Raw genomic sequence first — 26,254 nt, 5'->3', positions numbered from 1 at the left:
GCCTGGGCATGGCAGAGAGGGCTGGAGGCCTGAGCAGGCCATGTAGATACAGGCAGGACAGGACAACATGGAGGCGCAGGCAGAGCTGGAAGCCTGGACGTGATAGGTGAAGTCAGAGCAGCCATCTAAACAGAGGCACCAGGGCGTTCATCTAGTCAGCGGCGTCTGGAACGGGAGAGCAATACACAACCCAGACACACCACAAGGCTCCAACCACAACCGGCAGAGCTGACAACAGGGACAGAGGCCTCCAGGACCACTGGACTAGGGACCATGGGTGTAGCGGCCATGATGACCGGAGGCTCTGGGCTGGCGGCCATCGTGATGATTGGACTGGTCACCATCAGAATGGGAATTGCAGGCTTAGTGCCCCCCCAAAAAAACATTCAGGGAAAGCTTCCTCCTCAGCCTCACCCACTGTGAAGGGGGAACCGGCAAGACACAGGGTGTAATCCATAAATTGTTTCAGTGTCGTTTGAGAACCACCATGGGTGAGTTTGTCCTTGAGTAGTTGGTTTAGTCCATAAATGAAAAAAACAATCTGGGAGATTACTTGTGATGGAAATGGTCAAAAAATGCATAATGTGGTCCTCAAGGGTGAGAGCTCCCTTGCGTAGGTGGACTAGGTGCTGTAGACCACGATCCATAGTGGTCAGGTCTTTCTGTAACAATAAGTAACTAGGCAGGAAGACCGACCGTAGACAAAGGAAACACTAGGGTTTAAATACTCTGGGGTAACAAAGGAAACAAGAAACACACGGGGGAACTAATTAACAAGAAAAACTACAAAGGACTACAAACATGGCACACAACAGGAAATAACATATATTTTGGGTAACAAGTCCAAAATAACAGGGGGACACAGACTGGGATCATGACAATAAGATAACGTTGCGTATCGTGAAACTATTTGAAAGAAGGTTTTATCCATCTGAAACATCATGTAGATGAGTAATTTTCATTAGAATTTATTTAAAAACTGTTCGTATTTTTTCCTTTATCAGTTTAATACGCAGACTATATATAAATAACTATATGTGAGTGAGGTATTATAGTGAGGAATGTGGAGTAAAACACTCACTCTTGAAAAGCCAGCAGAGAGAAGAGGAAGAAAAGATGGTTCCTCTTGATCTGAAGGACTGAGAGAGAGAGGGAGAGAGAGAGAGAGAGAGATCACAATGGAACAAAATAACACGTGGAGAATGGATAAGCGTGTTTTGAGGTTGTATGAAGTCTTACGTTTGTGGCACAACTGCTAGAATTACTGTGTGTTCAGAAGGCTTGGTCGCTTGAATCATCCTGTTTAAAACACACAGGAAAAACATACATTTTTTAATGATCTCTTAGAAAAAGTGAGCAGTTTAAACTCCTCAGCACACTGTTGATTCTGTGTGGTTGCCAGGGCATTGTTATGTGCTTGCTAAGGTGTTTTTAGGAATAATAGTAAAAGCGCATCTTCACCTAACAAGCCACACGATTTAAGGTATCTTTCATGTTTTAAGGAGTAATATGAAACAATATGATTCAGAGACTGATTCCACTAGCAACTCCAGATCTTTCTGTCGATAACAGATGTCAATGCATTTACCTCAGTGATTGACTGCGTTTATCGCAGTTTTAAATATAATTTGAATTAATGTAAGCATTTCTCTGTTTTTTTTTCTTAATGTTCTTGCCCATGTACGTACGAGCAATCCGAAGCATGACTAGATACTATAAATCATATCTGTCTCTCCTCCATAGTACACCATAGTTTTAAATATCTAGTTGACATGAATTCATTCATGCAAGACACTATCCAAAAGTTAAAAGCAAAACTTTTTAGTAAATGTGGGTCTTACTCCATAAATGAAGAACAATTGAAAAATCTTATTTCTCCTGAGAAAAAGAGCCAGAAATCTCACAAATGTCTCCATTAGAGTTTCAAAACAGATGTCAACAATGTCACAAACTGAGCTCAGATTGTTAAGACTGCAGTCAAAAGTCAATATTATTGAAGATCTCAATATGAACTCAAAGAGTTTTCAGCAAATTTACCCAAATCCAGACTCTTCATGTGTTTTAACAATTGCCTTTTTGGTTTAATTTTAATCTCTCCTCAACTTTAGGAAAAGCATCTGAGACTAAGATGATACTTACAAAACGTCTCTGTTACGACTGTAACCTCTGTTCCCTAATGGATGTTGTTTCGAGACAGAATGGGTATTGAACTTGAGAACCTATCATCTCTGATTGTTATATTAAAAGGCCAATGAACTTGGCAAATTACATGGCATGCCAGTCTACGCCCGATGCATACCGGTATAAAAGGAAGATGGAGTGCCCATTCATTCACCTTCTGGTCTGAGGAACCCAAGCACTGACTGGATGCGTCATTGATAAGTCTAGTTCCATACTGAGATAAGAGATGCTCTGCATGGGGGAGAGCTTGCTCTTGTCCCAGTAGACCCGAAAGAAGATGAGAATTCACCATGATTATGACCTGAAGGTGGCCGGGCTGCGACGGGGCAGGATGTGCTTAATTGCCTCCGTCTGCTTCTTCACTGCTGAGAACTGCTGGGAGAAGTCTTGGATCGCGCCAAGAAAGGTGCGTTCCAGGTCTTATCGAGCTCCTCATGCACATTCGGGGAAGGTACCGGGGCTGAACGCGGCTTGGCACCATGCTCAGTATCCAGGTACCAGGAGTGAGGTATCCAGGCAGCCCGGACAAGCATGGCTGACATCTCCGCATCAGCCTCGTCCTGGGCTTAACCAGCCTAAGCCGGGAGCTCAAGGGAGTCTTCAGGGTCCAATGCCTACAAATCGTCATCCGATGTCGCAACGGAATCCTCATCACGCACTCGCTACATGGATCCACAATGGGACGCTCGACTGCCACCCATCGGAGATGGGAGTACTCACATTACCAATGTCGCTGGGCAGCCGCAGCAGGATGGGAATTAGAAGAAGTCGTGGCTGGGTCTAGGAATAACACAGCCAACCATGCCTGCAACACCTTGATAGACATGTGCTTACAGTGCCGGCCTGTCGTATCAATAAACAGTGACCCAATGCTGGCGACCCAAACATGCGACACATGTTTCATGCTCGTCGGGTTGGAGAAAAAGGCAGGCGCATCTAAGGGCACTGCGGTGAGACATGTTGAGAGACAAGTGCACATTGTGAGAAATTGCTCTTTAAGACACCACGGTCTGCTGCCGAAACGCCCAGGGGAAGTCGCACACCAAGAGGACTATTCCGCTGCTCCGCGTTGTAAATATGGCACAATAATCTCTTCAGAGACGAAAGAAGTGCTCAACATAAGTAAATGCCTCGCTGGTTCTGATGAATAAAAGGTAAATTAATGCTTCCTTTTATGGGGCGGAGAAGGGCATGCCATGCCATTTGCCAAATTCATTGGCCTTTTAAAAGTACAATCAGAGAGGTTCTCAAGTTCAAACCCCATTCTGTCTCGACCAACGTCGAGAGACTGACAGAAAGGGAACAGAGAACTGAATCAAATCTTCTGAGCTACAAAAGAGCAACCTCTTGTCTGCTTTTAAAGTTTGATATTTCACCTAAAACATTGTTGCATATTGTTGTCAGCCATCTGTTTGCTGTTCGAGTAGCAGAAACATTATTGTGCAGAACTGTAAAATACTGCAACGCTTAAAATATGAAATATTGATTTTTCCCCAACCCTAATGGCTTGGCCCGCTCTGCTGTAAATCCCATAATCCCCAGCGCAAGCCTGCAGCTCACCTTCAATGGAAAATGTATCAAAAACACACGTTTGTGCTCTATAGTGTAAGTGAAAGGAGAGAGCGAGAGAGACAGAAAGAGAGTGTGAGAGAAAGCAAGCTGGCTGTACTTACCGACAGACTGCTTCAGCCTCAAAGTACCGCGAGTGCCGCCCATCAATAATGATGATCTCGTGGTGTTTGTCTAGGAAACAGTCCACCGCAGACTCAGGTGTCCGTGCGATGTTACACCTGAACCCCGCCCGCTCGCACGCCCACCAGAACGCATCGCTCTGACTGTCCTCTTTAACGAAAACCAGTAACACCTGAGCGAGAGAGAGACAGAGGGAGAGAGAGAGGTGCTGTTGATGGGTGCGTGTGAACGGTCAATAGTCTTTCATCCTCTTCAGCACTGTGTAACCATGGAGCTGAGATGTGAAATTCCACACGGCCCGGGTCGTTCGGGACGCCTCTGTTGCCGCCACCTCGCCCAGGAGGCCACTATGCACCTTCATGTGTCGACCCGTAGGGGGCGGAGTTATTTTACATTTAGTCATTTAGCAGACGCTTTTATCCAAAGCGACTTACAGAAAGTTCAGAGAGCCATAAATCGAAATGTACTTTACCCACTTACAAACTGTTTCTATTGACAATTACACTGACTAAAGTGATTTGATACCGGTTGCTTGTTTGCAGTTATAATTCACTCATCATTTCTGAACTCATGTGACATCATAATGCTTTACAACATCATAATTATGCTGTCAAGCGAGTATTTGTGTCTTATCTTATGCAAAATTAAGATTGTTGTTTACATAATATGTGTGGGTGTATGTGTATAATATTAATGAATATATTTCATAATATATACATGTGTATATACATTTTTTATTTGTATATATAATTTATAATATATAAATATTTAATATTTACATATTTATTTTCCTTAAAATGATACATGCATGTTTGTGTATTTATAAATACCTAAATATGATACATAGTACACACATTTATTATGCAAGCAAAACTTTAATTTTGCATGCGATTATTCTCAAATAATCTTTTGACAGCCCTAATCATAATACATTACAGAAGAATCTTTAACATAATGCATGCAGGCTCCATGTGAGATCATAAAGCATAACAGCAGAATCTATGTCAAAACATAATGCATCTCTAGATAATGATCATAATGCATCAGTGCAGATTTCACATCAAAATAGAAAACTTTATAATCCTAAATAATTAAAGAACTTTTGGTTTGTTTTCATCTTTCTCATTTTAGGAAACTAGCAGACAAATAATTTGCAACGATACATGTCATTTACCATCGTGTGTAAAGACCTACAGGACACACTCACATTTTTCAATGTTGCTTGCATCTTCTGTTTGACCAGCCAAAATCTTTAACCACAAACTCTATCACTTTATTAAAGCCAAATAAATCTAATAAAATGTGTATGTGAATCTGTTTAAGTACATTAGGACTTTACCTGTATGGGCTCCTGGGTCAAACGCATTGGACCCAAACGCTCTTCTGTCGCAGACACCTGAGAAGAAGAGAGAGATGTCACGTATGACACTACGGATACAAAATAGGAAACTCTTAAATCCGTTTTTACCATCTCCGATCCCTGAAGCAACATTCTGACATGTCTCTGTTTATAATCACATCTTGTTTGCATGTGAGTCTCCCTTTTGTTTCAAATGTACAATCCTTGGCACAACTTTACAAGACAAATTATTTCAGTCCTTAAAGAAACAACTTCCGTAGGTTGCACTGAAGTTGATCCGAGCAATCGCGTTCTGCATTGGAGCCACTTCAAGTGTGTTTACAGGAGTCCGTGTGTTATCATGATGTTGCGAAACTGTTACGAGCACAAGATCATATTTACGGTTATTCCTATGATCAAACTGTTCGAAATATTGCACCAGTTCTGAAGCGTCTGAAGTCAAATAACAAAAAACTTCACCCACTGTTATCCGAATGTGATATATGCTATAAAAATATAAATCGAGGCCGTCCAAACAGTGTCATTGCAAAGACAGAGAGCAGGTGGCTTTAAGCTTCCTGCGTCATCCACTTTAACACGACACATAAGCTTCTCAGCAGGAAACACACACACTCCCACACACATGAACATAAAACCCTACGCAGGCTAAACATAGCATACAATCACAATAAAAGTACAGGACATAATGAGCATTTTATTTGATAAATGAGCAAATCCTTGCAAAAATATTCTTTTTATAAGCAGCATCTCAGTCTCGTTTTCTAGAAGCAATTCATTCATGCATTTCTTTTTTTAAATAAATGTCCCTGAGAAAGTAAAAAATCTAAATAAATAATGATATTAATGTTGTGTTGAGAAATGATCACTAGACCCTTTAGACAACTTCACCAAAGACACCAAAGGAATGTAACACAAGCTTTACACTTTTTTTACACAAATTATTCAAATACAGTTTCAGGCATTTTGTGTTTGTTTAAAAAGATGTGACGTGAATTGAAGGTTCTATTTTCTGCACTTTAAATATTTAATATGTATTTTACGGATGATTTAGATAAAAAAAATGTGTGTCCTCTAAAATACAGTATAAGAGCATATTGTACTAAACTTTAGAGAGGTAAGTGAATGATTCAAAGATACTGAATGCAATACACTTACTGTAAAATAAATAAAAAGAAACATGATAGCAGGAGTACAATATAACATAACTGAGCAGACATTCGAGAAAGCATCAGGCAATATCGGAAAACAGATCAAGCTATTGGGCTAAAAAAAAATGGATCAGAGAGAATTTCAATCAACCAGCTTCATTCTGAAGAAAGAGAATCTCTCTCTCCCTGTCCTCTCGTTGACTCTTGTGTCAAACTGTGTTTACAAAAATGCATTTTCAAGATACGAAAGGAAAGTTCTACCTTCAAAGGAAAGGCACATCCACTGTAAATAAATAAACATTTCAGATCAGCACCACTGGTTTCTAATTCATTCCAGAATGAGCACACAATCCGCATCAGCTCCTTCTTTTCAAGCCAAAGGCGATTACTGAAACCACCGTTATACAAGACAACACCAGAGCCATGTTTTTTCAATAGCAATTACACAAAACATACTGCCGCTGTTGTTGGAAAATCAATAACTCTGATTATGTGTTGAAATGCATTAACTTTAAAATCAAAACATTATAAACATTAAGTTCTCAGTTTTAAAGCGGCGGCTATCGACAGACTCGAAGCATGCTGGGACATAGCAGTTTATTAGCAAAGCAATGTGTACTAAATATAAATGCACATCTGATCTGATATACGCCCTAAATAGCACACATGGGCTTATAGAGAAATTAGGTTGTCCACATTTGTTGTAGCATATAAAACCACAAATATATACAAAATACAGCTGAGCGTTTTTACAAATTGACCTTTTGATCTCATGTATCTTTATATACTTTGTATTCCATGTCACAGTCGGCTTTCGTACAAGGGACCAAATAACAATAACATTAAATGCCCAATGAGCATTGTGAAAATGTATGCAAATAATAATAACTCACTGTTATTTATGTTTACAACATGCAAAAGTTCTTAAAACACCAACCCACCCTCATTCCCCATTGGTCAGTCAAACAGGTAGCCCCACCCCGAACTGACACCATTGGCCCAAACCAGAAGCTGACACTTCAGGCCGCTCAAACAAACACAGAGCCACAGTGTCCTTATGAAGTCAACCTACAAATGGTTTACCTAAAGCCATCTCCAGGAGATAGGAGAGAAAATTTGAACTTCATCTTTAAGGAATGCAGTGTGCTTGGGAATGATGTGATGTGCAGCAGCGATACAGAGATGATATCATAAATAATGTTCATGGTTTACTTTAGTGCTCGAAGTCTATAAACAAGCCAGCATTTTCTTTCTTCTGATTTTCGTTTCCAAGTCCCTCAATTATCTTTAACTGACTCGACACGGTTTATTTCTCTCTCTCTCTCTCTCTCTCTCTCTCTCTCTCTCTCTCATTGTTCTTTTCAAAGAGAGACTGTAGCTTTCTCGTGAAGCAATCAGACTGCCGAACTTACTGATGAAAGACCTGCGCGAGCTTCCAAACACACACCATCAAATACTCGTTTCATCTTGCTGTTGGTCCGCAGCTGGATACTCAGAGTGACAGAGCCAACAGTGGGTCAAACACACACAAACAACCACATAACAAACATAAACTCTTACACACAGTGACAAACACAAGCACTGATACAAAGACTAAAGCAAACACGAATACACAGTAACCTAAACAAAAACACAACAAACAAATTAATAACGCACATAAACTCACACGAACAAAAAATAACACAACAAATTCAAACACATAGATAAGACTAACACACAAGAAGAAGAATGAATCAGAAGTGCGGTCTGAATTTTGATAGCCTGCTGGTTCATATTGTTTACATTTTACAAATTTTTACGTAAAAGCTGAAAAATCAAGAATTCTAATTGGCTACGAATTGATTCTATCAGGTTGAGTCACACTGATGTATGCTACAAAGTGATTGGCCAGCCGATCACAAGAAAAGAAACAATCAGTCTGCGCCTTATATGTTCTTCTATAGGTTATGCAATTATTATAAATGAACAAAAAGTAAAATATTACATTTATATTTTACATTTGCATTTACATTTAGGCATTTGGCAGACGCTTTTATCCAAAGCGACTTACATTGCATTATTTACATTTACATTTAGTCATTTGGCATTATCCTATACATTTATACATAGGTATCTGCAATCCCCTGGGATCCAACCCACAACCTTTCGTTGTTAATGGAATGATCTTACCACTGAGATACAGGAAAGCTAAAGCGCAAATATTCATAACAATCTAATCAAAGGCTGCTTTAGTGTGCAAATATGAAAAAGTTTTACATCCATCTCCTGTGAGTTCAAACATCCGACATCTCTATATATGTTTCGTGTTTCGCTTCTCAGCACATGTGTGTGTGTGTTTCAGTCATGTGCTCTAACTGAGAACAACACACACATAAAACCACAAACAGAACAAAGACATTCATTTACAGACAAGAGGGTCATGATCAAATATGATCCCCGCTACATTTAGAACCCCAGATGACAGAACACTGCTACATCACTGCTTCTTTATTGAGACACAGATACACAAACTTCACATTTTCTAAGCGATTATATTTTTATAAATTCCTGGCAACCCTTATAGATATGTCTGTGTAGATGCCACAGTCCACTGCTCCTGCTGCTAAAACATCTGGTTTTAAAAACTGCAAAGATTTAAATTCCTAAAGACATGGGATAACTTTTCACATTGTCATAATGTGTAAGATCAATTTTAAAGTTTTTCAAACGATAAACTAACTCTTGTTGTATTATTTAAATTTTGGCGTCAACACAACACCACGTAATGAGATATTCGTCCAAATACAGCTGATGACCGGCTCAAGTACTCACGGACCGGCTTTATTACAATATGGTGGACGACATTCATCATGCATAAAGTGGCCCACGCCCACTAAAGAGGCATCTTTGTTTATATCTCTTGTATTTTTGGTATACTTTTTACATTAACGTATTTAGCAGAAGCGACTTACAAGAGAGAGGAAAACAATAACGCTATCATCATAGATGCAGTGATTTCCCATAGCCTTACCCTGCAAGCCTTTCCCCAAGAATAATTAAAAATAAATGGAATTTAGACAAAATGCACAAAAGAAAATATTAATTTATAAAATTTTTATAATTTTCCCACATTTTTGGCCAATCATTGCAATCTACATCGAACAAATTTGTCCCCAAACTACAGACACACAAATTTTCTAAGCTTTCTAAATTATGTGTAATCTTCTAGTGTTTTATATAAAGCTAATTATAACATCTACAGTCTAAAACTAACCCTACGCCTACACGAACAATTTTGCCCTGAAGTGTTGTTAAATCAGCCCACACACACGCTACAGGAGGTTACAGATGAATATCTTAAGACTGCGTGTGATACTGTTTTCTAATCAACCGTTACCATCAGTACACTGTTAAGTAATCATTCAAACATCCCTTAAAAGTGTTCACTCGATCGCACAAAACAGCATTCAAGAACACGTATCTTAATACTGAATATAAAGCTTTTTAAATGAGGAAAAGTTAGCTTTAACATAGTTTTAAGTGAAAACTTCACAATGAAAAAGAGCAGATAAGGATGTTCACCGCATTAGTCTGGGTTATCATCCTCACTGCATGAATATGATTAACACACATTTGAAAAAACTACATCACATTGCTGCGGGAACAAGGCAAGGACATCAGCTTTTCTACGAACAATTCATAAAAAATTGTCTTTCCAATAAACATTTGTCATAACGTTCCTCTAAAACCAATGACTTTACTTTCCTTGGAACATAATTCTTTTTTTAAGTCTTGAACACTCCAAATGTCACACCACATATTTTAATGTCAATCTTACAAAAGGTTCACAGATTCACACAAGATTATAAAGTGGTTTATGAACACTATATATATATCAGCGTGCTGGATGTTCATGCAGATAAGAGCATTCCGATATGCCTATAATTCAAAGTGTCAATAACACTGTTGAATCAAGGTGAAAGATAAACTAAAGTTCCTCTAAAGTGGGTTATAAATTACATAACTGTGTGTAAACGTATGTGAAAAACACTCATCAGTATGTCTTCCTCAACACACACTCTACAAGACATAAATGAAAAACAAATGGGGTAAAAATCCCTAAACGTATACAAATCCATGTATCACTATATTTAATGTAAATCTATACTTCAAGCAAATTAGATAACAATAATCTATTTATTGTGTCCTAGTTATGTCAGATGATAACACAATGGTTTGTAATTCTTTCAAACACCATAGGGAAAAGAATTGGCAGCGACGGGCAATAAAATAAGACAATTAGAAAGGAAACATTAATTTTATTTTATTAAAAAGATAACATGTAAATTTAACCACACGCAGCTTATTTACGATCCTTTTTATGTGCATGTATTTTTACAATAAGACTTTCTTGTCCTTTTGTTTCTCTCTATAAATAGCAATACTCAAAAATCAGAGGGTGTGTTGTGTAAGAGAGAGAGAGAGAGAGAGATGCTAATGGAGGATGAAACGGATGGTCAGTTGAGGATAAGGAGGGACAATAAGATGCGTGATGACACACAGATAGACAGAGTAATAAATTAGGAGGGAATTTGTCATGAAAATTAAAGATGTGTGATTCTGAAGCTGTAGTTTTGCTCAGTTATTGTTCAGGCAAACCCATCATCTCACTCTCTAAAATGGAAAGACAAGGAAACACTGTAACCTCGGTGTCACACATCGACCCTAACAAACAGTGTGACAGGGGCACCGCTGGTCTCATAACACTGAATCTATTCCAGAAACACTTTACTCCTCCCAGTATGTAACAGTGCATTATCACACTGTGTTACATGACCAACGTCATTTATATAAGTAGAAAGATCTACAGCTATGAATATGTGAACAAAGAATGCTGACATTCATTCTCGTAAATGAAAAGGAATTCCCCTCTTACGAAACATGACTAACACAGGGGACTTATTCATTTTTTGGTATCCCTTGTTAGCAGTCATAGTAAATACGTTTATGTGACAGATGGATCTGCAGAGATTATAGATGTAACAGGAATCAGTTTTAACCGGTTTACTGCTCTTTACTTTCTATAAAACTCTCGCTTTTACTGTTGCTGTTTTTGCCATCTTTCATTCACTGCGTTTGTGCACTAAACTCATTGCAAGAAAAAAAGAGGATAATGTTCTGCTAAATTACATTTGCAGAAGTATTTATATAATTCTGAAACAATTTATTATTTCTACCTACTGTAGGTTATAATTAAATACATTGGACGTAATCCCGGACAGAAAATCAACCTCTGTAAGAAAATACATTTCCAGCCTCCCTTATTAATAAGGTACTAAACTAAAGTTTAGAAATGACAGCTCTCTGTCAGTCAGCAATCTGCTCTTGGTTTTACATTTAAACATATTTCAAAAAACCTGTTCACATCCTCCAAAATCCTTCAAACTCCCACGATGTTTCAAGAGTTTATGAACCTGCCCAATGACAAACAAATTTACTAATGCCGCCATCATGGACTGTTTTGCACTTCTGTTTCTCTGGACGACTGACAACACAGTCTATATAATGACAGCACACACACAAGCACTTACATGAGAACAAACAGAGAGAAACATGTCTAATTTTAGATTCTGTCAAACGTGAAAAGCACACTATATGGAACCAGTTGATCATTTTCATACTTCAACCAAGAACACATATAGCAGATGCACCATAATCATGTTGATCCATGCTTGGATCATACCATGGGGAATCCGAAGTCACAACCCGCAAGAAGAGTCAAAATTATCTTGTCATTCTTAAAGGTGTTGCTCAAATTAAAATAACAATTCTGCCATCATTCGTTCAGATTCATGTTTCTCAAAACGTGTATGAGGCTCTTACATCTGTGAAACACAAAAGAAGATATTTTGAGAAATGTTTCAGTGGTTTTGTGTGTTTATACCATGGAAGTCATTGGGGCCCAATGTTGTTTGGTTACCAACTTCCTTCAAAATATCTTCTTCTGTGCTCTGCAGAGGAAAGTCAAGTATATGAGGGCCAGTAAATGAGGGAAAAAAAGAGTGAACTATCCCTTACATCCAAATGAGCTACGTATAACACTGTACATTTATTTACAGTTAATGTTCTTATTTGCATATTCATGCAATTCATTTTTTTTTTTCACCGCAATGCAGGGCGTGAACCCGTTGAAACTTCTGGGGTTCAAATCTATGCTTTCAGACCAGTTCAGATCTTTAACCAATATTCCTCTACCAATATTAAAAAACAGTCATGGGACCGTATACAACAGGAAAAAATTGTCTGCCAGAGAATGTAAATCACTGCCATGGAGGAGAAAAACAAATGCAGAGAAATACAAAGCTTAATTTGTCCCCAGACACAAAACACATAGATCCGCTCACTACATGAGTCTGTTCATCAGAATGATGCTTCAGGCACACAATAATCACTGGATAGACGTTTTATACGGTTGTCTTAATGTTCCTGAGGGACACCAAAGCCAATCAGATCACACCTAACATAAGAATACAGTGTGTCAGTGACGTGTCTGTAAGTCCAACCAAAGTCTCAGGATACCCAAAATGCATCACTGTAACTGTGCGTGTGTATCTGGTCTGAAATTCATCAGCCATTTTTGCATGTGATTGTTTACACCCTGCAGATCTCTTGGCCAGAGGGGTAAACAAACTCTGTGGCCCGGACACAACGTTCATACAAAGAAGCACAAAATCTTTCAGAAAATACATTTCTAACAGACACGAAAATACACATCTCTCGCATGCAAGAGAACACACACACCTACATTGAAAAACAGAGTATATTGGCTACATCACTGTGAACGCTGTGTAAATGTGTGTCTGTGTGTGGGGGAGAGAAAGAGAGAGAGAGGCAGTGAAAGAGTTGCACACACTTCAATGGCATCATTGAGTTCCTCGCCAGTCTCGGAGCAAGAGAGCAGCTGATTTTATCACACACACACACACACTCCTGGCAGACTGTACCATAATCTCTACATCTCCTTTCATATTGACAGATGACAAACACACACACACACACACACACACAGTATCCATTTTAAGCCATTACACAAATCTATAAATGGTCCATTTAGGTTTATAAAGCGAGTTTAGTTTTTGATTTGTGTTATGTAACAGGAATTTCATTGTGTATGTGGAGTCATTCAGTCAAATCAGTTCGCTGGCCCAAATATAACACATTTCCTTATTCTTTAACTAAACAATGCATCACTCTTACACAAAATCAACAAAAGATATTTTTCTTTGCCATTTTTTCCAATAATGTTTAACCTAACTGGCGTTAGTGTGATTCCAAGTAGATGTATGAAGTCAGTTCGCCTCAGATTCACACAGGTGGCGGCTAACCACAGGTGCAGTTCTTCACATTAACTGAACAAGTTTGACAAAGTATCCAAATACATTTCATCATTTTGAACAGTACATCTGAGATTGTATAATTTAAAACTCAACAAACTGCTCTGAGTGAAATGTTTTGGTGGAGAGGTGTGCCTGTGCTGTCTTTAAAATAAACATCACTCGGTTGCGTTATCTATTGAAGTGATATTCATATGCGTGGCACATGTCCGAATGCATTTTGGGGTCACTGTACTTTCTATTACATGCAACGACTCTCAATTGGTTTGCTTTGAGGTCCAGATTTTACACTGGAGATCGATAGCAAAGACACAATTGATTACAGAGCGTAATGTCCACAAAAAGGGCCTTAAAATCAACCAAGACATGTTGTCACGAACTGCGTAGGCTCAAACAAATACAAAATTATTAATAAAATGAAAAAGTAGAAAAAGCCAATTGCGACATCAGAAATATTATTTACTGGCTTTACACATAAACCAAAGTACAGTATCAACCAGATCACCTAGTGACAGATGCCAACAACGAAAGATACGAGAAGTGTTTTCTCCTTTTGAAAAGCTGATAAGTCGGTTTATTTAGCCATCCAAACTAAACACAATTATGTTAGTGTTATAGTTTAATATTTGCATTTAAAGTTGATTTCCTTGTTTTGGGGTTAACTGCTTGACTTTGTAAAGTAAAACTATTAGCTCAGAAATTCTGAATGATCAAACGTTTGCAACACATTCAAGCATTTTAGTTCAATATTGTATATACTACAAGTGCATTCTAAACGAGTATTGTGTATGAATGCAAAAACACAACAAATCATTGACACTGGCTTCCTTTTTCAATGATTTGTTGAAAGGCTTCATACATTGAAACACAAAATGATTGATGAAACCTCGTGAGATAAACCGTCTTCGCTGTCATCCATTCATTCGTTAAAGCAACACGCAATGGTTACGTTTCATTCATATTGTGTACCTTAACGCTGGCGTTGCTGGTCTGGGTCTCGGCCTCTATGCAGATGTGGCCCCCGCTGTTCTCCCTGCGCTCCCGGTGCGAGCCGGTCCGCGTGTGCCTGCTCTGGTACGCGATTACGGAGGGAATCGTGTCCGCCGCGTCGGTCTTGATGAAGAGGCCGTGCAGGGTGGTCCCCGTGCCCTGCGAGATGGTTGTGGTCTGGTGCGGCGAGTTGGACTCGTCCGAGTCGCGGCAGTAGATCACCCCGCTCTGCGAAACGTGGATACTGGGAGCGCAGCCCATCGTTCCGCGTTATACCCGCCGCGCACTGCCCCTCTGAATTCCCGGCTCCCGGGCCCCTTTCACGCCGCCGTTCCCCCGGTGCATTGGCCGGTAGTCGCCTCGTTCGGTTCAGCCCACCGCCCGCCTCCCGTTCCGTCGGTGCGCGTCAGGGGGAGAAAAAGAGGAGATCCATGTTCACGCTCCCGTTGATTTACGCGCGATGCATGACGTTTCCGACTCGCCGCGTTATTTATCAGAAAATGTCAGATCGATCCAAGCGTGTGCGCGCGTGCCGTGGCACGTTTTGGAAAACCACTACGAATTTGAAGTTCATTTCAGGAGTACTGAAGCTCTGGGTTTCTCGATGCCATCTATTTGCGATCCATTTTCACGCAGTGATCATCATCTGTATGCTCGTCACATCAGACGACGTAAATAACGGCGAGTAACGGAAAGCGTCTGGACGTAGTCTTGTGTCAAACTTACATTCACGATATACTCCTTTAAGACACAACGTGTCAGTCAGACCCTGACAGCCTTTTACCATCATCATATGCGCTCAGTAATACAATTGGTTTGAATTGATTTGTTCATTTAATCCATCACCTTTTTTCCAAACATCTGTAATATAGCTCCATAGTCCAGATACAGGTACATACAACGTTATTGTCCAGTAGATTACTCAACAAGTTATATAATCAGTGTTATAAAAAGTGTTATATTCACTACAAATTAAAGAACTACAAAAGCATTTACCTGGACCCCCCCCCTTCCCCAAAAAACCCTCTTTTGTGTGGGACTGCATTATCTGGGCATCTCAGGCTATCATTACTATTATCTTGCTTCAAGGTATCACATGTCATTACTGTACACCTGAAATGACAACACGCCTAACTTTCAAACGTTTTGTGCATTCTAGGCCTAAGGTACAAGTGGGATATTTTTACACCTCTCTATTATTAAATTACAGAAGTAGAGCAATTATACATGAACTGTCAACGTTAGAATTTAAATTACTTTTCAATCGCCAATTCTTAGAATTACAAAGCAGAGCTATTCAGGTTACAAAGAGCTGTGGATTACATTGGTTGTGAAAATGAATGATCCTTTTTAATAACTTACAACTATGATTTAGGTTTGTACATTGTCCACAGGGCAGAACATTTTAATTACATCTTACTAGAGAGTTTTAGATCTTTCTTTAAAAAAACCAATCATTCCATTATATCCAGTACAGTTCAGCTGGTGTCTCTATTCAAAAACCCTTCAAACTTTGTTTAATTTAATGAAAGCCTTTTGTAATGGATAAAGCTGCACAATATAATCCTCCACCATGTCGTATTTATTGAGGACATGAGTTAAGATTACAGAAACGTAAATTGAAATCACCATGGTTACTAAATAGAAACGACAGGATTCTGAGTTTTGACGTTTCAGTAATACAGCTGATCCTCTGTTTTCTCAAATACAACCCCACCCACGACTTCCCCCTGCTGGAGAACTTCAGAAGTGTCCCGGTGAAATGACAGAAGACACAATGTATCGAACTTTGGAATGTAGAATGTAACATTTAGACGGAATGGAATGTTCCTTTAAAATTTCAAATATAAATGTAACATTCCGACCCAAAATCTGCTCTCACATTCTTAGTCAAATATATGACATCAAAGGACATGAATTTCGCTTTGGTGACAAACAACAAAAACAACTAATTTAAACAACAACAAAATGCAAGAAATGAGTTGACGCGCATCTTTATCTGCACACACGCAAACAGATCCACGCGTTTCTGAAAAGCCCTGACCAGAATATTTTTAAGCATTTGACCATTTTAACTTTATATAAACTGTATCTCACATAGAATAACTCAAATAATCTGCGGTGGCATTTATCCCCTTTTGCACGTTTAACAAACGCAAACTGAACAAACTTCTCGTTTAAAAATAGCAACACAAGTTATGAAACGACCTTCGAAGACCGGATGAAGAGCAAACAACTGGTGTTTTGTAGGAAACTCTCAAACGTGGACTGGAATCTGAATCTCACCTCTATCTGAGGTCCGTTGGACAGCAGCTGCGTGACCGCGCTCATCTCTCTGCGTCCCCGGTCCAAACCTCGCCGAGCGGTTACTTGAAATCCCACTTATTAACCGGCAAAGCCTCGTCGAAAGCGCATTCTGACAGCATTCTCTCCACCCGTTTACACGAAAGTCAAAGCAGACTGGGAACTTTTGAGGTTGTAGGTAGGCGAAGTTTCTCACTCAGTACTTTTTCACCCACTCGAATAGAATGCGGCCGTGCGCGGTCCTAGCGCCGCCGTGTAGCTTGAGTCCTGGGCATCGGGTCCTCTCTCATGCCAGGGTCATATTTCACACCCAATTTTTTGCTTCATAAAAACTCTTATTTCAACCACGTACTATTTTGTAGACTTTTAAAACAAGAATTTCAAACCGGCCATATACTTATTACAGCAAAAGTGTAGTAACCATGTTTTAATGGTTGACCGCACTTCACAACAAATAGGATTATTGTAGGATCGACCATAGTAAACTTGTTATAGTTTTATAAAGATAATTTACATAATTAAAGCGAAGATATTAAATTACAAACAAGCTCCGAAGTGATAAAAACTGTTATAAATTATAAAAACGTTATTTATCACACATTTATCTTTTTGGCACAGTGTCACAAAGTGTCCGACCAAACCTAAACTCCCTTTATATTTTCTTCTCAACACCTTTTGGACCACAACACCTTTTTATGTTGACAAATCCAGTTCAACTGCACACAGAAGTTTCAAACAGGTTTTTGTTCCGTCCTGCAGGTTATTTGTTGCCCTTGGACAAACAGCAGCTATAGAGAAGACTTGACAAATGTAATTTTGTCCTGACAGACAGGTCATACATCGCCGTACAGGTTTAACTGCAGCTGTCACTGCAAAAGCTGTGTATGATCCGCCGCATAACATCGCTTTAAAGACACCGTTTAACCGAGTTCCAGCGACCGCTGATGTGTCATGAGAACAAACTTTTACAGACCTTTTTTATTTGTCTGACATATTGTTTGTTTGAAAAGCAATGTTTGATTAAAAAGAACTTAAAAAGTATTTACAAAAATGTCAGAATTCTGTCTTAGTTTCACCCACAAAGAAGTAAAACTAGCAGCAAACTTCAAAATCAACCACAGTTCCACAACAATCAAGGTGAGTCACTCCGATTCATTGTTTTTGACCAAAGTGTTAGGTGATTGGCTAGTGTCCGGATGGGCGGAGTCAGTCAGACATGCATCTGTAAAGCGTTCCCTTGCCCGCTGCCAATTGTGCTGGTTTTTGGTTTTGGTGAGAGAGGCGTCCTCTATAGACATAGCAACTCCAGAACCAAGACCAGATTGAGCCTTACGCAACTGCAGCTGGATCTGCAACACAAAAAATTAAGTTACTGTACAATCCGAGGCATCTGTGCATTTTTCAAAACCCACAACACTGAGATTGTTTCTAACCGGATCTTTTCTGCCGGTTCCATCCTTGCCGAGCCCATCTCCACGTTTCCAGCCCATTTTCTCCAGCATCTGTCTACCCTTATTCTCATCACCTATTTCACTACATAAAGCCACATGAACACAAACTTTAACCAAATGTTAAATATCATTTTTATAATGTTTGACTGGAAAGGTGATGTCACATACACATGAACTGAAGCAGGAGCGTCGTCTCTCTGGAATGCTCCCTCGCTCCCGACCTTCTGCCGGCGTTTTTCAGCTCGGTCTTTATACCTGCTGTTCTTAACAGCCTTCTGCTCTTCATAATCACTGTTCTGAAACACACACATGACCCTTTATGCCTTCAAAAATGACAGAGTATCAGCAGCCGGGACGGATTAATGCACGTGCCCAGGGCACTAGACCAGCAGGGTGCCATGGCAAATTGAATGTGTATATTTTTAATTAGGTTTATTTTCTCAATAAAATAGCGCTGAATACTGTGGAATAAAGGAATTATTGTTAAAGTTGTGAAGCAGCAAATAAATAATCCTAATGCATTCCCGCATTGTTGAGATGGACATATAGGAGGCAAGTAAAAATAACACTGTAATATAAGCATGCAGAGTCACGTGTAAAAGATTTGTTTAAAGCCACAGAAATGTGTCAAAGATATTGCAGTACACTGTCTTTAATGGCCATTGAATACAGTCTTATGAGACAGATGGATTTGGATTACGTTGTGGAATAAATTTTCTGAGGAAATCACGAAATATGCCTCTTAGCTTTTTAGATACAAAGATGAGTTCTGTGCGAACCGCTCTTAGGTCCTGTGTATTTGGGCATTGGTGCAACACTGTTCATGTAAAATATGTGATGCCACGAGACGTTTGAAACGTTCGTGCCAAAGTCATTTAAGTCATAATCCGTCCCTGATCAGCAGTAATGCATATGATTTATGAGCTATATTCAGAGTCTCCTAAAGTCAATATTCAAATCTGCATTTTCAGATATTCACCCTCATGTTATTTCAAACCTATATGACTATCTTTCTTTTACACAACATATTTTAAATATGTTGAAGAAAAAAAGTCATATAAAGGTTTTGAATGACATGATGGTGAATAAATGTTTGCATTTTACAGTAATGGCCAACAGAGGGCAGCACTTAACACCACACATTCTTCAACCTGCACTTTTTAAAAACATATTCCACCATCTTAAACAGCACATTTAACTGATATGAGAGTAGGGTTTGTTATCTGTAAGTCTCTGTTCGTGCATTCTTTCAGTTTGTGGATGCTTATACAAGTTTTGTTTAGATGTGATGTGGTATAATTTATGATTCCATTACTTTGGAATGTCGTTGTTGTATGGCCAGAGGAATTTTGCAATACCCTAGGTTTTCTTTACGTCATGTAAGAAGCGAATATATTTGTTTTGTGTTGCTGTATGAAGGAAAGGACTTAAACACTTACTTTAAGGCCATATTTAACTTTCATCATCTTGAGTTCTTTCTGTCGTTGAATTTCTTTGTCTTCTTTACTAAGAACAGATCCTGAAACACACACAGACTTTACTTTATCATTAGGTTTGTGTCGGAGGGTTAGAGAATAAAAAAACATTGTGCAAAAAAGGGATACTCTCACAAATACAAAAAACAAATCTGTATGTGTGTGTGTGTGTGTGTACCAGAGTTCTCCTCTCTCTTATGCAGACTCAAATGAGCCATGATCTGTCCCGGTTCACAGCCGTCACACGTGTTGGTTCCGGTGTGAATGTGGAAGGACAAGACAGTCTCGCCCATCTTCACTTCATCTCCGTGGGTTAAAGGGTAAGGGTCACAGGGAACTTTGGGCTGCACAGACACAGTTACAGAACAACAGGTTGAAAAATGTTAACCTTAAATGATATATCTTTTGTTTTCCACAATGTATTAGCGTTACCTGTAATATTCGGTTTCCATTGATGACAGTACCGTTTTGACTGCCCTGATCGATCAAAATGTAACACTGATTCTCCTGGTCAAAATAAACCTCCGCATGGGACTACACACACACAAAAACAAACATGACAAAGTTATTGATCAACCATTACTCATCTTATTGTTCTCAGCAGAATATTCATTGGTATAGTTAATACAAGCATTAACATCAATGCCCAGCACAAAAACACATGACCCGAAGTCGGACTAACTGTTTATTGTTCGATTTCCCAGTATTGTGTCATTTACCTTACTGACACCCATCTCTGGGATCCTGATGGCGTGATTCATGTCTTTTTCCCTGCAAACAGATACAAACATACACTTTAAATCTTACAGGTTCAACACACACCTGAACAACCGCACTTGTTGTACTGACCTGCCGATGGTGGCAACAGTATCAGCTGTGAGGATGAAGAGCGTTCCGGTCTCCAGTACAGGTGAACGCACAACAGTCACCCGAACACACGGCGGCCAGGCTTCTGAAACACAAACACATGCATGACTCACACACATGTACATCTTGAAGTTTAAACAGGTCAAATCATGCAAAAGTTTAAGGTTTTAAATCCGAATGAACCCCTTGCCCATCCCGATGTGGCCAAAACATCAAAAGGCGTTTACTAGTTTTTCCACCTCTGTTTGTACTGAAACATCTAACGTTCATTCAATAGTTCGTTCTGCTCACCTTCCTGCACTTGTGTCTCCATTTCTCTCTCTGGACTTTCATGAGCAGGTTGAACAGATGATGAAATTGATGAGGATGATGATAAAGGTTCTTTCTCTCCATCCGACCCTGTGATCTCTCCTTCCTCTGGCTCACTCTCACAGTTGACACGATCGGAACGTGACCTTCGCTCTCTGCGACTATCTGAACGTGATCTTTTTCTCGACTTCCTACTGTTCTTTCTCCTCCTGCCGTGCGAGTCATCCGAGAGCGACCCGTTCTCTTTCCTCCTCCTGCTGCGTGAGTCATGGGAACGCGACCGGCTCCGCCTCAGAGTTTTCTTTCTGTCTGTAGAGCGCTCCCTGCTTCTGTCTCGACTCCTGGCTCTTCTGGATCTTTCTGTAGCGCTGGGTCGCGGGGGGCTTCGGGATCGAGATCTGCGTGTTTTTTTATGTGAGGTGGCATCATCCCGCTTTCCTTTGGGTTGGCTTTCAGGCTGTTTGGCAACCTCAGGCCCTGCCTCTTTATGGTCCTTTGAGACAGCAAACACTCGGCAAATCAGATGAAGGAGGGATATCCAGCAGGGATTCCATAAGAATTGTATAAGTTTTGTATTTGCTTGTATGTCACCAAAAAAGATCATCTCCCGAGTCTCTGTTTCGAGCAATTTCCAAAGACTTTTAATTTCACAGAAGATAAGGCAGAGAAGAGGGCAGGATGGGGCGGGGAAATGTCAAACTTCTGGGTCTATGTGCACAAACCTGCATTTACAACTACCCTATGGCTTCTACTTTATGTCTAGCACCGTTGATATAAATAAATATTCAATCAAACCAGGCTAAAAACTAAACCACCATCAACAACTAGAAACCTAATATTTGCCTTTTTGAAATATGCAATTATATTTATCATATTATTTACTCCCTAAGATAGATCGCTTTAATGCCTTCCACACTTTTTGTCACTTTGGATAAAAAGCGTCTGTTGTTTTCATCTCAAATCAAAGCACAACAAATTGTGTCACTTACACAGTCAACCCACTGTATTGAAAAGTCCCTAAAACCATAAATAGGTGAATTCAGCTATATTAAAGTTGATGTTTATTTGCATGTCACATCTCTACAATCGTAACATTTCGTGAAGCTAGAGAAACTAAAACTAATCTATAAACAAGAGCGTACCTCTGTCTGCAATCCGCTTGACATGTTCTATCTTCAACTGACCCATTGATTTAGTCAAATCCTGAACCTACAGCAAAAGGAATAGCAAACTGTCAGCTTTACTAAGCTATTGTGCAGACCCCTTTCTAAGACCACTGTTCTTCTTACCCTCAAAATCCACCAACACTATTCAACATACCCGAGATCAGATGTATTAAAGCTGTGGAATCAACTAATGCTGAAACTAAGAAATACTAAAAACAGAGACTCGGGCAAAAAGAGAACAAGGAAATCTTCATTTGAATCCAAATCTCAAATGGGTTGGGCTTTGAAGATTCTTTGGAGCATCAACAAGCAAATACAAAACACTGTGAATACAAAAGTGCATCCGTGTGCATCTCACCACTACGTCAAGACAGGAAGTTCTATCTGCGCTCTTCACCGACTTCCTGTTTTTCCAGTCTTTGCTCTTCCTCTGGGGTGTCTGCTCCGCGTCAGGGTGTGCGGCGGGCACCTCTATCCTCGAGTGGAATTGGTATTTTCCACTTTCCGGGTCATAATAATAATACATGCAGGTGTTGGCATCATAGTACAGCTGAGTGGACTGTGAAAGAGGAAAAAACACATTAGCACGGACGATTCAGATTATACAAGATTACACAAGTAATGGCCGGTGAACAATCGTGAGATGTCCCAAAAGAATCAAACATTTATTTAGATGACATAGAAGGAACTTACAGAATCATAGTAAAATCCAGTGCCTTGGTCGTAGTACATGCCGGAAGTTTCATCAAACACAAAATTGGTCTGATTCAAGGCCTCTTCTGCAGTTGCTCTGAGCATGTCTGCTATAGAGCTGCCTTCTCCCGACGTCTCCTGAAAATACAAAAATACAGCAGAACCTGAATAAAATGAAACTGGATCAAAAAGCTCAATGCATAAATGTAATGCATAAATGTTTGAGAGACTTAAAATGCTGATAAACAAATTCTGGTGAATAAAAGGGTTTTACAGCAGAAATAAAATTAACATATCTACTGTCAGGGCCAAATAATCCCACCTCAGTTTGTGTTAAATAATTTGTTCCATCTTGCTGCTCAGGGTCGACTGGTACAGTCTCAGTCATTAATGGATACACATCAGTTTGCTCTGATGACTCTACAGTTTCGGTGGCAAAACCCTCCTGTGTTTCCGTGGCAACAGCCTCCTGTGTTTCTCCTGCCGTCTCGGTTTCTGACTGGTTGTATCCGCCATAGTAATAATTATAATAATCTGTTTTAAGACAGAAATTGCTTTTAAATACTGCAGGTGAATTGATTATTGAACTGTGGTTCCACTAAGCATAACTCACCTGTCTCTGTCCAGGTGTACTCTTCTGTTTGAACCTCAGCATCCACCTTCTCTCTCTCTTTTTTCTTTCTCTCGTGGACTTCTGCACTCAGTCGATCAACCTTTAACAAATCAAAAACAACACATCAATCAACAACGCACCTACACATAATGACAGTTCAAGTTCACTTGATATATGTAAATACAGGCCTAAGAAAAAGACACAAAACACCAGCTTTGATTTCATGGTCCCTAAATTAACAACTGCATCAGACTCACCTGCTTTCTGAGATCTTCATTGTAGCTTTCTGTTGTCTTCTGGAGACGTTCGCTTTGGTTGAGCTGTTTCTGTAGCTTCTGAAGTTCTTCCTTACACGTCTGTAGTTCCCGTCTCAGCAACTCTGCCTGAGATCTCAAAGACACAAGCTCTTCATCCAATCCCTGATCATTCACTTCAGGGTCTGGATCTCCCTCCACATCCATAGCCAATCTATTTTGAGCCTGAGAGTAGATAAAAAAAAAGAGTTGACTGTATTAGAAGTTACATAAAACCATAACATGTAGATTTAGTTTTGGATGTTTGTCTTGTACTGTTTGAATGTTTATATCAAACCCAATATACGTAGTTTGAAAAAAAAAAACACGCTTTTAATTTAATCTAATTTAACTTTTAAAAAAGATACATTTTTTAAAAGTTAAATTAGATTAAATTAAAAGCGTGGTTTTTTTTTCAAACTACGTATATTGGGTTTGATATAAACATTCAAACAGTACAAGACAACTTCTGAAAAACTTCTGAAACTTCTGAAAAATGTATTCGGCCCAACTTAAAAATACAGCAGTGTACTGTAGTAGGTATTTACCATAGTGAACTCTGTAAAATTCCTATATACTACAGTGTTTGAACCTTACTAGTACAGTCGTGGACTAAAGTATTGGTCACATTAATGCTGTGATCGGCAAATGTGGTGTTCATTCATATTGTTTATGGATGCTGAGTGATCTGATGCCGTTCAAAAAAACAGAAAATCCCCAGATGTCAATCCCATTTAGAATACCTGTGTTCGATCTTCAAAAACCGAGTGGAACAGCAGAAGCACACAAACTGTGATTAATTCAGATCTCTAATAAGGCAAGAAAGGTTCGCCATCAGTCAGGATTTGGCCCAGAAGCTAATATTCAGCATGCCTGAGCCAATTGCAGTGGTTGTGAAAAACAAAGCCCAACACCGTAAATATTGACTCTTTGCATTTTTTATGTTTTTGCAAATAAAGACCTTTAAATCGTATATACGTAACTTAAGGTATCCAGTATACAATAGAAACATGTAGCAAAATAAACTGCAAAAACAGAAGCAGCAAACTTTGCAAAACACAAAATGTAAATTATTTTGGCAAAGACTGTAGACTACAGTACTTTTACATTCTACAAAGTACTATAATATTCTATAGTTAATGAATATAAAACACTATAATGTTATTACCACATACCATAACATAGTCTACTACATAGAGTGCTATACCAATCACAGTGTTTTTTCATGTGTAAGTGCTGCAAGGGGACAGATATAAGTAGTACATAAATAATATTCTTTATTTTACAGAGAATGAAAAGAAAATAGTCATTATTCTATATATACACATAACTTGACTAATTCAACAAACTTACAATCGAGAGATCAGCGTTGTAAATATGCACGAACACACATTACAAATACCTACGACGCTGGATAAAAAAACACATATGCGCACATTGATGAGCCATCACGTTCAACAAGTCTAAACTAATTATTAGATCATTAGATCATCAATTATTAGCCCCGTGTGCTGCATATATCAGAGCGCGAGGTGTTTTCTTACCGATTTACACCTCCGGTTTTCTTTCGCTTTTCTAAAGTGCCGCCGTCAATCTGCAAATAAAAAATAAACATGACGTGACCAGCGTGCATCGGACACATAACCGTGTAGATGTTTGTGTTATCGTAAAGTGCGTTACAGGCAGCGAACGCGACGAACTTTAATCCCACATCGACCGAAACTGCCATACTTTCAGTTTAAAACGCCATATATTGCGCACACTGCGTCACTTCCGTTTGTGTGCGTCTAGTTTTATGCATAGCACCCCCTAGCGCCCACTGTAACGGTTTATCTCCCTAACTGTAGGGATTACTTTTTTTATTAGTTTGTTATTGCCTATTATTAGTTTTTTATTTTTAAACAGAAACAACACACCGATAAATGTTCATTTAAAGGGAAACACTCAAATAAACCTGACGTAGAGCACAAATAACCTGCTTGCAATAACATTTAGTTGCATATTCCCCCTTAAGGGACTTGGTGGCGGAAAGAATTTGAGAGGTAGCAGAATATGTTTTTAAAGCTTTTTTAAATGTTTACAACATTTGCGTTGTCTAGCAAAACATTCCGTGATTTCGGACAAACGGGTCTTGTTGTCACGCTCTGTTTATTAACATTATATATTATATTTGTAATCTATATTATTATTAAACATTATTCAAAATGACTAGTCAAGTCAAGTCAGCTTTATTTGTATAGCGCTTTTTGCAACTTTCATCAGCTGTACAAGAAAACATTGACTATAAGCAAAAAATAAAAGGTTATGCAAGTCAAAACACAGGTCAAATATCAGACACT

General features: G+C 39.2%; 2 protein-coding genes across 6 annotated transcripts in view; both read right to left on the bottom strand.

Moving 5' to 3' along the window:
* Positions 1–17,167, bottom strand: part of pde8b (phosphodiesterase 8B) — a 28,642-nt gene extending 11,475 nt beyond the window's left edge. Inside the window, exons 1-5 of one of the 3 annotated variants that reach the window (XM_079485776.1) lie at positions 17,031–17,167; positions 5,213–5,269; positions 3,855–4,045; positions 1,240–1,299; positions 1,082–1,139 (exon numbers count right to left, since the gene is read on the bottom strand). In XM_079485776.1, coding sequence (XP_079341902.1) covers positions 1,082–1,139; positions 1,240–1,299; positions 3,855–4,045; positions 5,213–5,269; positions 17,031–17,075 — 411 coding nt within the window. In that variant the 5' untranslated portion in view covers positions 17,076–17,167. Of the gene's footprint in view, positions 1–1,081; positions 1,140–1,239; positions 1,300–3,854; positions 4,046–5,212; positions 5,270–5,341; positions 5,539–14,723; positions 15,133–17,030 lie in introns of those variants that run through there. The other 2 variants (XM_079485774.1, XM_079485775.1) reach the window with 2 other exon arrangements.
* On the bottom strand, positions 17,031–25,694 carry aggf1 (angiogenic factor with G patch and FHA domains 1). Of its 3 annotated transcripts, none has more exons than XM_079485777.1 (16): positions 25,596–25,694; positions 25,460–25,509; positions 23,880–24,101; positions 23,623–23,722; positions 23,332–23,543; positions 23,010–23,147; positions 22,675–22,875; positions 21,133–21,643; positions 20,824–20,926; positions 20,694–20,745; positions 20,407–20,508; positions 20,153–20,318; positions 19,939–20,018; positions 18,668–18,795; positions 18,482–18,581; positions 17,031–18,397 (listed from the first exon to the last, which is right to left on the bottom strand). In XM_079485777.1, the coding sequence occupies exons 3-16, from the start codon at positions 24,081–24,083 to the stop codon at positions 18,191–18,193; spliced, it is 2,304 nt and encodes a 767-aa protein (XP_079341903.1). In that variant the 5' UTR covers positions 24,084–24,101; positions 25,460–25,509; positions 25,596–25,694; the 3' UTR covers positions 17,031–18,190. The 3 variants fall into 3 exon arrangements, with proteins under 3 accessions (XP_079341903.1, XP_079341904.1, XP_079341905.1); XM_079485778.1 differs by lacking the exon at positions 21,133–21,643 and adding an exon at positions 22,293–22,359 and having other exon boundaries at positions 17,462–18,397; XM_079485779.1 differs by lacking the exon at positions 21,133–21,643 and adding an exon at positions 22,293–22,359 and having other exon boundaries at positions 17,462–18,397; positions 25,460–25,684.
* Between the last annotated feature and the right edge of the window lie 560 nt (positions 25,695–26,254).

This window comes from Barbatula barbatula (genome assembly GCF_947034865.1).
Source record: "Barbatula barbatula genome assembly, chromosome: 22".
Taxonomy (NCBI): domain Eukaryota; kingdom Metazoa; phylum Chordata; class Actinopteri; order Cypriniformes; family Nemacheilidae; genus Barbatula; species Barbatula barbatula.
This window is presented reverse-complemented; position numbering and strand designations above follow the sequence as displayed.